This window comes from Schistocerca nitens, chromosome 6 (genome assembly GCF_023898315.1).
Source record: "Schistocerca nitens isolate TAMUIC-IGC-003100 chromosome 6, iqSchNite1.1, whole genome shotgun sequence".
NCBI classification, from domain to species: Eukaryota; Metazoa; Arthropoda; class Insecta; order Orthoptera; family Acrididae; genus Schistocerca; species Schistocerca nitens.
In genome coordinates this window covers 200,067,720-200,083,652 of record NC_064619.1, presented here as the reverse complement: position 1 = coordinate 200,083,652, position 15,933 = coordinate 200,067,720, and the positions used below count along the sequence as shown (strand labels likewise).

General features: G+C 39.1%; 1 protein-coding gene across 1 annotated transcript in view; it reads left to right on the top strand.

The window, feature by feature from the left end:
* The window catches only part of LOC126262836 (la protein homolog), a 74,509-nt gene extending 58,931 nt beyond the window's left edge, over positions 1–15,578 (top strand). Inside the window, exons 6-9 of the mRNA XM_049959693.1 lie at positions 1,468–1,543; positions 2,275–2,457; positions 15,058–15,217; positions 15,294–15,578. Of these exons, the coding sequence (XP_049815650.1) occupies positions 1,468–1,543; positions 2,275–2,457; positions 15,058–15,217; positions 15,294–15,394 (520 nt within the window). The 3' untranslated portion in view covers positions 15,395–15,578. The remainder of the gene's footprint in view (positions 1–1,467; positions 1,544–2,274; positions 2,458–15,057; positions 15,218–15,293) is intronic.
* Positions 15,579–15,933: the final 355 nt, after the last annotated feature.

Below are 15,933 nucleotides of genomic sequence, written 5' to 3'. Positions count from 1 at the left end.
GAAAACTTGGATTTCATGGTCGAGCAGCTGCTCATAAGCCACACATCACTCTGGTAAAGGCCAAATGACACCTCGCTTGGTGTAAGAAGCGTAAACATTGGACGATTAAATAGTGGAAAAACGTTGTGTGGAGTGACGAATCACGGTACACAATGGGGCGATCCGATGGCAGGGTGTGGGTATGGCGAATGTCTGGTGCACTTCATCTGCCAGCATGCGTAGTGCCAACAGTAAGATTCGGAAGTGGTGATGTTATGGTGTGGTCATGTTTTTCATGGAGGGGGCTTGCACCCCTTGCTTTTGCATGGCACTATCACAGCACAAGCCTACATTGATGTTTTAAGCACCTTTTTACTTCCCACTGTTAAAGAGTAATTTGGGGATTGCGATTGCATATTTCAACACGATGGAGCACCTGTTCATAATGCATGGCACCAAGCGAGGTGGCGCAGTGGTTCAATGTTGCCTCCAGCCATCCTGATGTAGGTTTTCCGCGATTTCCCTAAATCGCTCCAGGCAAACGTTGGGATGGTTCCTTTCAAAGGGCACAGCCAACTTCCTTCCCTAATCCAATGAGACAGACGACCTCGCAGTTTGGTCTCTTCCCCCAAACAACCCAACGCATAATGCATGGCCTATGGCGGAGTGGTTACATGGCAATAATATCCCTGTAATGGACTGGCCTTAAGAGTCCTGACCTGAATGCTTTTGAAAACCTTTGGGACGGTTTGGAACGTCGACTTCATGCCGGTTCTCACTGACAGACATCGATACCACTCCTCAGTGCAATGGGCTGCCAATCCCAAGAAACCTTCCAGCACCTGATTGAATGTATGCCTGCAAGAGTGGAAGCTGTCATCAAGGCTTAGGGTGGGCCAACACCATAATGAATTGCAGCATTACTGATGGAGGGTGGGTGCCATGAACTTTTAAGTCTGTCAGGTGTCCGGATACTTTTGATCATAGTGTATTAACTTCTGTGCTAGTGGAAATTAATCTTTCCACCTGTTGCAAGGACATGTGCACAGTTGAACAGAAAAGGGCAGCAGTGTATGGGTGCACCTCCAAAAAAATTTAAGAGTATTTTAGTGTTGTATGGATGGTTGCCTTGGCAGTTTTTAGTGAGTTCAGTCAGCCACAAATTTCTGAATCTTCTCCCTCCACACTCCCCTAATAACATTATTTCTTCACCGAAGAATAAGTTATTTGTTTATTTTTGTTCGTGCATGAACATCAGTGAAGTATGTGTTTAAATAAAATTAGGTGTCAAAATTATTAAAATTTAAAGTATGCTAAATAAGTGAACAAATCAGCTAATGGGTCAATTTTTTTCAGCAAATTGCTCTTGATTATTTTGTATATATGCTATTTGTTGTTACTTTCCTTTTGCTGTCTGGTAAGATAGAGATAATACACCTATTTTAAAACATTCTTATTAATTTAGAAAAAAAATGTTATTTTACACAGATCTGTCTATATAGAAGAAAAGAGAAAAGAACGAGAAGAAGCAAAGGCAAAGAGGAAAGGTGGTGCACAGAATGAGGTTTGTATATTTATCTACACTTAACTGAGCTCAAAAATATAAATATAAAAGAAAAATATTGTAGATAAATCCATACTGTACTGTCAGTAATCAATCCATACTGTACTGTCAGTAATCAAAGTATGTATCTCACAGACTGTAACTTGCAGTCATAAACAAAGTTCATTCCAGGAGACATAATTAAAGGGGAGATTTATACCACTGAGGTTAATTTGTTGTTAGAAATTAATCTTCAGTGTCATTGCAAGAGACATCTCTTATTTTAAAAGCTGGGAATTATTTGTTTAAGTAACAGTGTTAGAGAAGGAAAGTTGCTACTCACCATATAGCAGAGATGCTGAGTCACAGATAGGCACAATAAAAAGATTCTCACAATTGTAGCTTTCGGCCCTTAAGGTCTCTCTCTCTCTCTCTCTCTCTCACACACACACACACACACACACACACACACACACACACACACAGGTGTGTATTATTGACAAAGACCTTAATGACCAAAAGCTATAATTATGAGAATCTTATTGTTGTGCTTATCTGTGACTCAGCATGTCTGCTATATGGTGAGTAGCAACTTCCCTTCTCTAATATTGCTACATCCCTTCCAGGCTTTTCCACTGTTTGATTCTTTGGCATAGGGTCACTTCAGTGATTTTCTTGTGATGAATGCAGTTACTGATTCATTCTAGAAATGTCTTCTAACACATATTAATCACTTAACATGTTTATTTCAGGCTGATAAAAAGGCTCTCCCCAAGGGTGCAATCTTGCATCTGAAAGGCCTTACCAGTGATATTTCAAGGGAGCAAATTAATGAAAAACTGTCAGGATATGAGGCAGATGTAGCTTACATTTCTTATGACAAAGGGGATGAAGAAGGTTGGATCAGACTTCAAGGTGAAAATTCTACAAAAGCTGTGAGTATGAAACACCAGTTAATATCAGGCAGAATTGATGGCCAGTACTTACTTTAATCAAGTGAAATTCAAAATACTGCCAGTATAAAACCTTAAAGTAAGAAGGAAAAATCCTTAAGTGTCAGCATTTTTATGTTCTTTCATTTGTGGGGAAAATTGGGCTTTTTGGTCTAAGTTGGAAAGCAGGATTGGTTCTCAACTTCCAGCTTGAGAGATAAGAGACAAAAGATAGAAAAGACATCAGAAAATAAAGTTCACACTCATTCAACCCTTTTCCTTCCTGAACAGGAACATAAGTTCAAAACGCTGGACTAGTTTTTTCCTCTATTTTTAAAAGTTTCAATCAGCATTACTTTGAATTTTGCCTCGTGAAGGTAAGAGATGACGAACATTTGTCTGCTTTTATTGTAACCGTGTAAATACTGTTTTGAGTTTTCTGGTGAATCTCTTTGGTCATATTAACAATTATATGGAATGACTAGATTACTACTCATCACATAGAGAATGTGTTGAGTCATAGGAAAGCATAATGGAAATAATGGTAGAAATATTTCAGCTTTCAGTCTGTCAAAACTAGATAACACCACATGGCCACTTGTATCTTGGTCATATTGTGATATTTTGCTCTGGACATGATCTTCATTGTTGTTTTTAAGGTGATATATAGACTATTTTGTAATCTCCTATAAGGTGACCTGCAAACACTTAGAGCCATTTGTTTAGATTTACAGCAGCAAGCTACCCTTTTCATTAAGTGAAAAATCTGAACAAGTCTGAAACATGTTCGTCTTCTCTTTACAATATTTTCACTTGTCACATGAGTTACGGAAATATGTAATAAACTTAAAATTCATTTTCCAGGGCACTAATGATATTTCAGAGAATTAATGTGTATGGTGGTGTCAGATGTCAAATGGACCCTTTTTAAGTTTTTGTTATTTTTATCTTTAATGTTATTACAAATTAAAATTATGATGTGAGGTGTCTTTCATTGCAATGAGGGAACTGTCTTAAGATCTGCTTAAAAAGTTAACACTGTCTATTGTAAACAGTCTCTTTAAATTGATTATATGATGCTAATATACTAATTGTAGTTTTTTGTCAAATGTTGTGGACACTCCTTCACCGAATGTTCTGCATTGTAACTTAAGCCCCATCCCTTAAGGATTGACAAGCAGCAGCTTGTACTTGATTCTATTTCCACGACATGTGCAATTAAAAACTGTTTGTCTCAAGTGTCCTCATTTGGATCGTTTGAGTAATCAGGAAGTCTTCAGTGTCTCCCCGGCAAGCACTAAAAACCTTCTGCTCCAGTTAATGAATCCTTCCCTGACTGGGTCCCTTGAAAATTTGGCATATTGAGCTGGTGATTGTCGATCTGATCTTCGTGTGATGCCAATTCTGTGACTCCAAAATTTCTTCCTGCTGCGGTTGTTTTTAACCTAAGATTCATGAAGTATTGTTAACTTCCACATTTCTAAACAGTCACAGCTGTGAGTTGTATCAGTTATTAATTGCTACAATTTACTGTATTATAGCACTTTCACTAAGCAAAATGAATAACAATATTTTAACCTCTGTTCCCAAGCACTGAATCAGCAGAAATCTGACCACTTTGGGCTGATGTTACACTGGAATAATTTGCTGCTAATCTTGAAAACCAACAATGCTGTCTAAACAGTTCTGGCTTTAGTGCCTTTGTTGAATCTCCTGATTTTGTAGTTTTATGTTCAGTGTGATTATATTGCATGAATTAATTTTACTCCTTTAGCAGTGTATACTATTGCCAGGTATTTGGTATATTCATAAAATCAGTTCAGTTTCAACCATATTTGGATCCAGGAGACCTGCTGTTTAAATGTATTAAAATGTTCATAAAAAGCTAGGTACTGGTATGTCCCATTGTTGACAGCATGATGAAATTCACTGACCATCATCACTACCCTCCCCACATTCTGCTAAACAAGTAACAGTGCAGCCCATCCCACACTTCTGATAACATCAAATTAAAATTCTGCCTGTCTTCAGGTAAGAAAGCTTCATCAACAAATGTAAGACAAGCCATGTATTAAGCTTTTACACAATGGGAATCATAGTCAGCCAGTTGCGCATCAAAAATTCTGATATAAACTGGTCCTCCTCAGAACAAGTCGTAACACATTACATATTGGGTGACAAGAGAAGACACATCATAAGGGTTAGTCAACAGCAAAAGGTTCCAGATAAATGCTATGCCATAGCCATAGGGCTTAGTCAACAGTAAAAATGTTCCAAATAAAATTTACAGTTACGGACAGTTGCCTTTCTCTAGATCCCAAGTCATGTGGGTATCCAGGGCAACAAATAGACGAACAGTTTGGCTAGAGGAGCACTTATTTACTTTGATGATCAAACATGTGGATTTGCAGGTGTACATAAGCTATCTGCTCACCTCAGAAATGGAACAACGTATGGTGGGCTGCTGCCCCATCTGATAACCATGGCACAATCGAGGGGACTACTGCAACATGGCACTCAGCCTTCTGCTTCTCCCAGAAGGAATCTACTGTTCTACGTTGTCTCCATGTTAATCATATCAGTTTTGTGTTAAGACACCCTCACATTGTGGTTGTAGAGCCTTACAGTTGGTGGAATGCCCCTTACGTTTGATCCTCATAGCTAAATATGGACTTCATGACTCGTTGCCTTGGATATTGACAGACTCTTCACTGATTGAACTGGTTCTCAGCTTTCTCCATGAATGTGATTTTTATTCTCAGTTATAAGGTCTTAATCTTTTTGGAGCAGGGATAGCTCCTGTTGTGTAGTGGGTCTGGGGATCTGCCTCCTTGGCCAGACCACTGTTTCATCCCTTTTACTGTGCTTCAGTTGCTTTTAGATGCAGTTTGCCTCCTTTTTTGCCACAGCGAAGTTTCCATCGTAGATGTTGCACTCTCAAGAGTATGTTGTGCTCTTGACTGTAGTTGCTCAGGAGTGGGAAGTTTCCTGTTGAAAGCAGAGCACTGGGGATGCCCACCTGCTGGCTTCCCTGTTTTTCTCATCTTGCCTTTAGTATTGCAAATATAAAAGATGTGAATTATGTTTTTAGCCTTCTCACTGTTGTGATGAATTTCTTGATTTGATTTTGTCGTCCTTTATCACAATAATGAACATCCAATGTGCCATCTGGATATTGCTACCCACATTCCAATTTTCTGATCATGCAATGGCATTAAAAGAACAGCATGAGGCTCCTCTGTCGACAATGAGTCTTGTGTTAACATGACCACAGAGATGGAACCAGCCTCATCTCTGTAGGTGCAGTCAGGAATATAAGTGGTGTTCCTTTTAGTAAAAGATATAAATAATTTGCAGTAACGAATACACTTCTAATGATCCTCCCTCATCTTTCAATTCATGCATTGCTGTCACTTTGTGGGAAGATTTAAATGTTTGCCATACTACTGTGTGGTTGCAAGTCCAGTAGCTCTTTCTTGTGACAATTTGTGGAATGATTTTGCTGGTCTCTCATGCATAGTCCAAAATATCAAACATCATTTGATTGTTTGGTTTAGGTGGTCTTCCAGTTCATTTGGCATGAAACACTTAACCTGTGTCTTCAACTTTCTCAGTTAGTTGACAAACCGCATTACAAAGAAGTATTTATTGCCTTGTCGAAACACACTGTTCATGGTTTCTTCAAAAAATGATGGTCCAATGTGCCATCTGAAAAAATGCATTTCTAAGTTGAAAGCAACATAAAAAAAATCAAAATGCAACACATTGCATTAAATAGTTACCAGCAACTGAACCAAACCGTTAAATCTTAGGCAAAAGTTGAATGAATTAAAAACCATACAAATATGTAGGAAAAAACAGTTCTGCCAATTTTGTTTGGAACTTCCAGTGTAATCTACAGCCATAGTCCAGTGCACAGCAACTTCCTGAATGCACCATATTACACTTCATACATGCTGTTGTATTTGGGGGAGTCACATCTGTAAGATGAACTGCAGTGGCTGGGTTAACATATTATATTGCAACTCTTTTTATGAAAAGTACAAATATGTTGTAACAACTGTTTTTCATGTGCTGACAGCAATTTGTTTTCCATATTTGATCATACTGCAATTATCACAGACTAAACTCCCTCCACCAGATAGCAGAGTGCATAAGTGTGTCGTGTCGGGACACTAGGAGGCAACCCTGACCTGGATCCAGTAACCCTCGCAGATTGATGACAATGATGGCCATATTGGATGTGGTTTTTAGGCAGATTTCCACATCCTACTACAGAAAATCCCAGGCTGGTTCCCATGTCCTGCCTTTGATAAATGATACACAAACATTTAGGAAACATTCTTGCACTTGCACATGGGATTTACGTGTACTCTAGATGCAGATGGATGGTGTATGCAGAGACTGATAATCATAGGTGTTTAGTCTCCTTAAAATCCATCGTAATCATAGGATACATTGTTTTGATTATCTGTGTGCCTGAAGTCAATATCCAGTAGGTTATGAGCCCAGGAAGAGATTAGTAAAGTTTTCACACCCATAAAGTACCATCTGTTTGGAAATGGAATGTAATGACTGCTAGTATCCACCTTTTATTAATTGGGTTATCGTGTTTCACATGTGTTCCATGTGGTGGTATCGTATTATTGTTAAGAAAAATTAGTCATTTTCTGAACAAGCTTAATATATCTAAGGTGGCTTTGGCTAGACAAACACTGTTTAATGGTGAAGAGTTGACTCTTATAACTAGCGAGAGCTGGAAATTTATAGTTGAAATTTTCTTAAAACATAGAGCATTATTGGAAGTAATCACTGGCACTGATGGAAGACCCAAAAAAAGTACAGAAAGCATTATCCAACATCATCTGCATATCCAAAACTTTGTGCAGAAACATGGCAAAATTTACAGTTGGCATTTGAAGACCTCACTTAATCTAGCTCTATAAGGCTGCTACAGTGATAGATGAATGTAGGGTTGGCTTCTGAGGAAGGTTTGGAAGCATATTTGTTGAAAATTGTCACTTTGTCAACAAATTCGGAACATTGCTAAATGAAATGAAACTTTGTGGAAATATTTGTAAGGACATGCAAGAGAATCAATTTTAATTTTCACACAAGAAGGTAACATTCGTTAATTGTATACTGTGTTTATGTTCCAGGTTACAAACATTGCTCAGTGTGATGACAATGTGCATCCACAACACTGTGGAACCTCACTATAGATTTTTCTTCTGTTGCCCAAAATATATCATATGGAATGTTGGCTACTCCCCTCGCTATGCACATCTTCAATGTACAAGTGTTAGTGTACCATTGATAAAAACCCGTTGTTTAGGCAACATCACAGCCAGAAATCACATGGGTTCAAATCTGGTGATCTTGGAGGCAATGCAGTTAGTAACGATCAGACAATGATTTGCTGGTGCAGTTTGGAATGATCAGCCAATGTCTTGGATTTGGTTTTCTTCAAATGTATTAGTAACAGTGACCTCATTAACAATGCGAGGTGGGCCCCATTGTGCCTTTATCCTGTAGATCAGGAATCATGGCAATGCCAAAGATTGTGTTGTTAGTGGGGCTGCTGTCAAGTTGAATTGACATCTCGAGAACTTATTGGGCTGTTGAGAACAATGATCGTTTCTTTTGTTGACATCTTTTGCTGTAGTAGTTTGTTGTTTTTCATCTTTAATCTGTCTTGCAGTTATCACAGAATTGTGTTGATAATGTGTTCCAGACATGACGGTGTATGTGAATTTCATTCATACTTCATTTAAATTAACTAGTTAGTCTGTTCCAATAAAATAGCATGTTTTCTCTTTAGTTGCGGAAATGATTGTGAAAGATGTAGTTAGTTTAGCTATAGTGTGTTTTTAGTGTTAGATAGAGATGGAAGTCCGTATATCTTGACGTTTGAAAAGACTTAAATGGAACTGAAAGAAAATTGAAATTGGTTACAAGTCCCTTTCCTTGAAGTATTTGATGAAATACGTGCCACTTACTGTGAAGCTTGCCAATAATTAAATCTTCTTGAAAACTATTCATATTGGGACAGGTCACTTGTTGATGCATATAATACTATTCAACCACAGCAAATGTGCATGTTTACATTCATATTCAAACTGTGCTTCCCACTCATTCGGGAAGATCTTTTGGAAAAAACCAGACTAATGGAGTGAATACACCCTACATAGATTTGCATGCTACAATCAAAATCTGAAAATTCAGTTCCTACCAAATGTCTCAGGAGGCAGTGGTTTAGATTGAGGGTATATGTTTGGCAATTGCTAACGAAGTGCTAGTACAGTTGGGAAAGGCTGTGCCAAATTTGGTGTGTGAATGACCTTTTTGATCATGTTTTGCCATGAGAAACAAACACTGATGTTCATGAATTTGATGCATTTGTTGAAATGAATAATCTGAAATTGATTCCAGAAAAACACAGTGTACAATAAAATTATGCATACAATTAAAAGTCAAAGTGATGGATCGTACTTTGTGGCACCACTTTTGGAGGGTGGCTAAACAGCACATTCAGCACTGAAATTGTTGTTGAATATAGAAATCTGAGACACAGACATGCAGTATCAACAAAAATTGTCATGGGTAGAGCACTCTAACTCATATGGAATAAATGTACTGTGGCACACACAAAACCATTGAAGGCACACACAGATTTGAAAGGAAATGACCAGCTAATTTTACTGTCTGATGATTTTCAACAAACTCTACCAGTTATACAGCATTTAACAGCCTTCGATGAACTTAATCCATATCTCAAATCGTCAGTTTGATGGCGAAACATTCGGAAACTAACTTTAAAGACCAGTTTGCGTGTCCAACTAAAACATGATGCATCCACTGAATGTTTCACAAAACAATTATTGGATACTTGCATCAGCGCCAGACGTTGCTCGGGATTAATATCTGCTACAGTGATTGGCCTCATGCCTTGTTGATACCATTCACGTATGGAGTGTGGGAAGAATGATTGAATGCCTGTGTTCATACTCATGATCACTCTGAGCAGTATGTAGGGAGTTGTAGTATACTCCTAGAGTAATCATTTTAAGCCGGTTCTTGAAACTTTAATAGAGTTTTGTTGCGATAATTTATGTCTACCTTAGAGTGTCTGCCAGGTCAATTTATTCAGTGTAATCTGTGACACCCTTTTACAGATTAAACAGACCTGTGACTATTTGTGCTGCTCTTATCTGTATATGTTCAGTACTCCTGTTAATTGTATTTGGTGTGGGTCCTAAACACTTAAGCAATATTGTAGAGTTGGTCACATGAGTATATGTCCTCTACCCCTATCGTTAGTATTTGGTACGGGTTCACACACTTCAGCTGTATTCACGATCTGGTCATATGAGTGATTTGTACACAATCTCCTGTGTAGACTGATTGCAATTCCCCAGTATTCTGACAATAAATTGAAGTCTACAATTTGCTTTGCACACAACTGAGTCTATGTGATCATTCCATGTCATATCCCTACAAAGTGTTACACCCAGATTTGATACTCCCCTCCTCCATATAGCTGGTCTTATCTGTGTATTGGACTGGATGACAGAAATCTGTGTCGTGGAGGCCTGCGAGACAGACCAGCAATGAAATTGTCACCGTGGGGCAGTCCATGGGTGATAAGGTCTCCATGGTTTGATACAGATAGTGGTAGTTGCTATGGAGAACATTCCACACACTCGTCTTGTCTTATACCTGCTGATGAATCACCTATGTGGTGCTGATACTGGGTGTCGTTTTAGAGGTAGCTAGCACAGTGCATGCATGTGTGCACCACTACATTGTCCAGTACAGCAATACTTCCTGCAGGGAGGGATTTTGCAGTATTCACTTTTAGGATAAGCCTTGTTTGCCTAACTAGTTCAGAGCTCTAAATGTGGGGCACCAGTCAGTGCAACAAGCTTCTGGTGGCCTTTGAAGTTGCTGTTGCAGATATTGTTTTTATACATTTTCACACATTATTATACATTCTACAGTTGGAAATTCTGTTTTGGAATCCCTTCCTATAAAACAAATTCTCATTACACACCATCTTAGCTGTTCCCCAATGAGCTGTGTTTAACAATTCTTACCTTAACATTTGAACATGTTGGTAACAGATAGTCACTTCCCAAATACAGCATATTCAGTCACAAATAATTGGGAATGAAACTTTCTCTTTGGCCCTTTGCATATCCAGTATTTCAGCATCACATTGACACCATTCAGCAAATTTTTAATGCATTATGTAAGTCATATAGAAGTTTAGTTGAGTTCACTTCTATGAATAATGAATTGAAGACAGGTGCTCTTCCCCCCCCCCCCCCCCCCCACACACACACACACACCATATTTATTAATGTTCATTTACAAAATTTCGATATAGGCTAGTGACATAACATCTTTTGGCAGTTCTAAAGTTTGTAATTAAAATGAAACTAGAATCAAAACATAAAAACCAGATATTAAATGCACCACACACACACACACACACACACAGTAATGGCCTATTCCATTGTTTCATGGGCCTTGTTGTTACTTTAATTCAGCACATTCTGTGGCTTGAGAATAGCAAAAAACTGCCGATATGTCTCAGATTGTGAAGTACTGCTAATTATGTTCACTACGTGATCAAAAGTATCCGGACACCCCTAAAAACAAAAGTTTTTCATATTAGGTGCATTATGCTGCCACCTAATGCCAGGTACTCCATATCAGTGACCTCAGTAGTCATTAGACCTCGTGAGAGAGCAGAATGGGGCACTCTGTGGAACTTGCATACTTCGAAAGTAGTCAGGTAATTGTCGCTTGTCGTAAGTGTGTATGTGAGATTTCCACATTTCTTAACATCCCTAGGTCCACTGTTTCCAATGTGATGGTGAAATGGAAATGTGAAGGGACACTTACAGCACAAATGCGTACAGGCCAACCTTGTCTGTTGACTGACAGACTGCCGGCAGTTGAAGGTGGTAATGTGTAATAGGCAGACATCTATCCAGATCACACAGGAAATCCAAACTGCATCAGGGGCCACTGCAAGTACTAAGACAGTTAGGCGGGAGGTGAGAAAATTTGGATTTCATGGTTGAGCAGCTGCTCATAAGCCACACATCACTCTGGCAAATGCCAAACGATGCCTCGCTTGGTATAAGGAGCATAAACATTGGCTGATCGAACAGTGGAAAAACGTTGTGTGGAGTGGCGAATCACGGTACAGAATATGGCGATTCGATGGCAGGGTGTGGGTATGGCGAATGCCCATGAACGTCATCTGCCAGTGTGTGTAGTGCCAACAGTAAAATTCGTAGGCAGTGGTGTTATGTTGTGGTTGTGTTTTAAGCACCTTCATGCTTCCCACCATTGAAGAGCAATTCGGGGATGGTGATTCAATCTTTCAACACGATTGAGCACGTGTGGTGGAGTGGTTATACCATAACATCCCTGTAATGGACTGGCATGCACAGTGTCCCGACCTGAATCCTATAGAACACCTTTGGGATGTTCTGGAACGCAGACTTCGTGCCAGGCCTCATTGATTGACATTGATACCTCTCCTCAGTGCAGCACTCCGTGAAGAATGAGCTGCCATTCCCAAAGAAACCTTCCAGCACCTGATTGAACGCATGCCTGTGAGAGTGGAAGCTGTCATCAAGGCGAAGGTCAGGCCAACACCATATGGAATTCCAGAATTACCGATGGAGGGCACCATGAACTTATAAATCATTTTCAGCCAGGTGACTCGATACTTTTGATCACATACCATATTTACTCGAATCTAAGCCGCACTTTTTTCGGTTTTTAGTAATCCAAAAAACCGCCTGCGGCTTACAATTGAGTGCAAAGTAAGCAGAAGTTCTGAAAAATGTTGGTAGGTGCCAGCACAACTAACTTCTGCCGTCGAATATATGTAGCGCTACATTGGCATGCTTTGCAGGCACAAAGATTAATACTGGCGCCAAAACCACTGAGTCAGTAAATAAATTTAAAGAAAAGGTGGAAGACGAGCTTTTTTTCTCCGCCACGAGTTTCGACCACTGCATTCTCATACATTATCCAACGAAGTAAATGCAAATTCCGTATTGTTCATCTTCGAATGTAGCAGCATTTCAATGTACTATGAAAATCCGACTGACAAGACTGTTTGGGATGTTTGTCAATATGGCCAACTCTACGTTCTGAATTTTTTCTTACCTGTGAGAAGAGATGGTTTCTAACAGGAACTTTTATGAATTGTGAATCATATGCAGTATTCTCTTCACCATAAGAATAATACGAATATAAACATTTTGCCATGCATTCTTTCGTGTTTGCTGCTATCTCATTTAAATCCTGTCTGCCTAATAAACCACGAAACTAGTGAGACAACAGCAAATGCGGAAGAATATACGTATCATGTCATGTTTATATTTGTATTATTCTTATGCCTGATAGTGATACAGTCAGAAATGAAGCACGGCAACTGACTAGATTTTTAAATCTAAGGTAACTCTAATTTCTGTGCAGAATGTATTGTACAAAAGAGGCGTCTGCAAAGATTTTCAAACAGCGAAAAATTTTAGCTAAACTCTCATTCAGAACATCTTCCATCGTACGCAGTCTATTATTTGGTTCCTGTTGATCATTATCAAAGAAAGCAGCAGCGTAAGTAACAACAGATAGCAGTCTCTTGCCATTGTTTCGCTAATGAGACAATTCCTCTCTATTTTTATCATAAGTGGCGGTAGTGCGCACAAAAGTAAGCAATGCCGCGAGCAGCAACAGGTCGTAAACACACATTATCAGAATGCAACAAACAATGCATGACACAGTACAATAACGCATTTTCAGCTTAGAGTGACGTAAACAAAGAGAACAGCGCTTATCAGATCAAAGAAAAATAAGCAATCGATTCGAACCAGACGAAGCACGTAAAAAAGGAAGGGTACCCGTATAAATATGGATGGAGTGCCTGATGATAGCATTGGCTACCTGGTGAAGCTTAACTGCTAAGCTTAAGACTCGAACCACACTACTGTAGCCGTATCGTCATTCATTCGACCTAAATTGTGTCTCATATTACAATGGACCAATTTTGTTTCGATTTGGAGATGCGGCCTAAAACTTTTCTCTCCCTTGAATTTAGAGTCTCAAATTTCAGGTGCAGCATAGATTCGGGATTTTTTTTTTTTTTTTTTTCTTTTTTTTCCCCTTGATTTAGAGTCTCATTTTTCAGGTGCGGCTTAGATTCGAGTGCGGCTTAGATTCGAGTGCGGCTTAGATTCGAGTGCGGCTTAGATTCGAGTGCGGCTTAGATTCGAGTGCGGCTTAGATTCGAGTGCGGCTTAGATTCGAGTGCGGCTTAGATTCGAGTGCGGCTTAGATTCGAGTGCGGCTTAGATTCGAGTGCGGCTTAGATTCGAGTGCGGCTTAGATTCGAGTGCGGCTTAGATTCGAGTGCGGCTTAGATTCGAGTGCGGCTTAGATTCGAGTGCGGCTTAGATTCGAGTGCGGCTTAGATTCGAGTGCGGCTTAGATTCGAGTGCGGCTTAGATTCGAGTGCGGCTTAGATTCGAGTGCGGCTTAGATTCGAGTGCGGCTTAGATTCGAGTGCGGCTTAGATTCGAGTGCGGCTTAGATTCGAGTGCGGCTTAGATTCGAGTGCGGCTTAGATTCGAGTGCGGCTTAGATTCGAGTGCGGCTTAGATTCGAGTGCGGCTTAGATTCGAGTGCGGCTTAGATTCGAGTGCGGCTTAGATTCGAGTGAATACGGTAGTGTACATGATGTAGAGACTAAATTATGTTGTCGACCCTTTGTAGCAATTAGCACAAAGCAACATAAATTATGCTCTGTGTTTCGGGTCCATATGAAAATGAATATCAAATATATTGGTGAGACAGCTTTTCTTGAATGTTTTATATACAATGTAGGCTTACAGATACAGGTGGTTCAATATAAGATAAACAGATGTCAGGAGTATGCTAAAACCTTCAAATTCGATGATGTACTTTGGGCTCAGTGCCTCAATTCATTCATTATCTTTTTTAGTAATTTGTAAAAGGATATCCACATTAGAATTTGGGTGGTGGTGGTGGTGGTGGTGGTGGTGGTGGTGGTGGTGGTGGTGGTGGTGGTGAATATCAGGCTTTTAAAGCTGTATTTTTATTGTTTTTGTCGCATTTATCACTAATTGTATTAGGCATCTTCAGAGGTTCTTATGTCACCCGTGCTTTGTATGCAACTTGGCTCTTGAGTATGTACTAAGAGACCACAAAAGACAAAAATCTCAGAACATACCTAATATGATTAGGTGAAACATACCCAGTACAAACAATAAGTTGCTAAAGACTATGACCCATGTGATAAACACGATTAAAGTAGCAACTGAATTAGAATGGCTGTAAATATTGATGATGGAATAGAAGCATTAAGTTACCTAAATTAATTCTTAAGCTACATTCTTTCTTTGTGAAAGGAGGTAGGGAAGAACTTCTCGAAAAATAAGTCAAAAGGAGTTTTAAGTTAATGATAGTTTGGAAAATATTGTTTCATTTGAAGTACTATGTAAGATTTCAAGATTGATTCTCTGATAACACCTGAACATCATTAATACAATTTTTCAGGTCCTTGAAAAAATTGGGGAGTCAACTATAGAAATCGGGAATGTAAAAATTGAAGTGAGAGCACTGGAAGGTGAAGAGGAGGAAGAGTTCCTCAAGAAGACTATGGAAGACATACAGAAGAGGAGATTCCATTACAACCAAAATAAACGTGGCCGCAGAGGTATGGTGTGCTCCAATTACTTATAATAATTTATGCTGTAGCTATCATGAAATTACAGTTTGTGATATGTTGGTAGGTGGTGGCAGAGGTGGATTCAGAGGTGACAGGAAAAGGAAACAAACCTCAGCAGATTCTACTGGAGAACCTCCATCGAAAGTAGCAGCAAAAAGTGAATGATGGAAGTGGAATGGACAGAAGAGACAACTAAATAGGTTGATCATATTTAAAGTAACAAACGCGCAAGACTTTTTGCCAGTGTATGTGAGCTGTTTTAGTGCTTTTGTATAATATATGAAACACTTTAAAAATCAGTGTTTTATTGTAATACTAAAAAAATTAAAATTTATATGTGTTATTGAAATTAAGTTGTGAAAACAATGTGGAGTTTCCCCTTCACTCTGTTATGAAGTTACTGCTTTATATTACAAAACAGAAAGGTAAGAGTCCATGTATTATCCTGTAGATAACAATCCACACATGGCAGTGTGGAGCAGACAGGGTAATTAAGTGTTCCATGATGGGTATAAATTTCCACTCCTACTCTCACTTTCAAATCCAAGGCTGAATGAACAAGATTGAAACAAGTCAGCACTCATTTAATTAAAAAAGGCATTGCTTATGAAACTTTTAACAAATAGTTGCATGACAGAGGAGACTTATTACATAGCTCATTTCAGTTATACAAATATAAGGAGTGACCCCCTATTGTGGCCTTG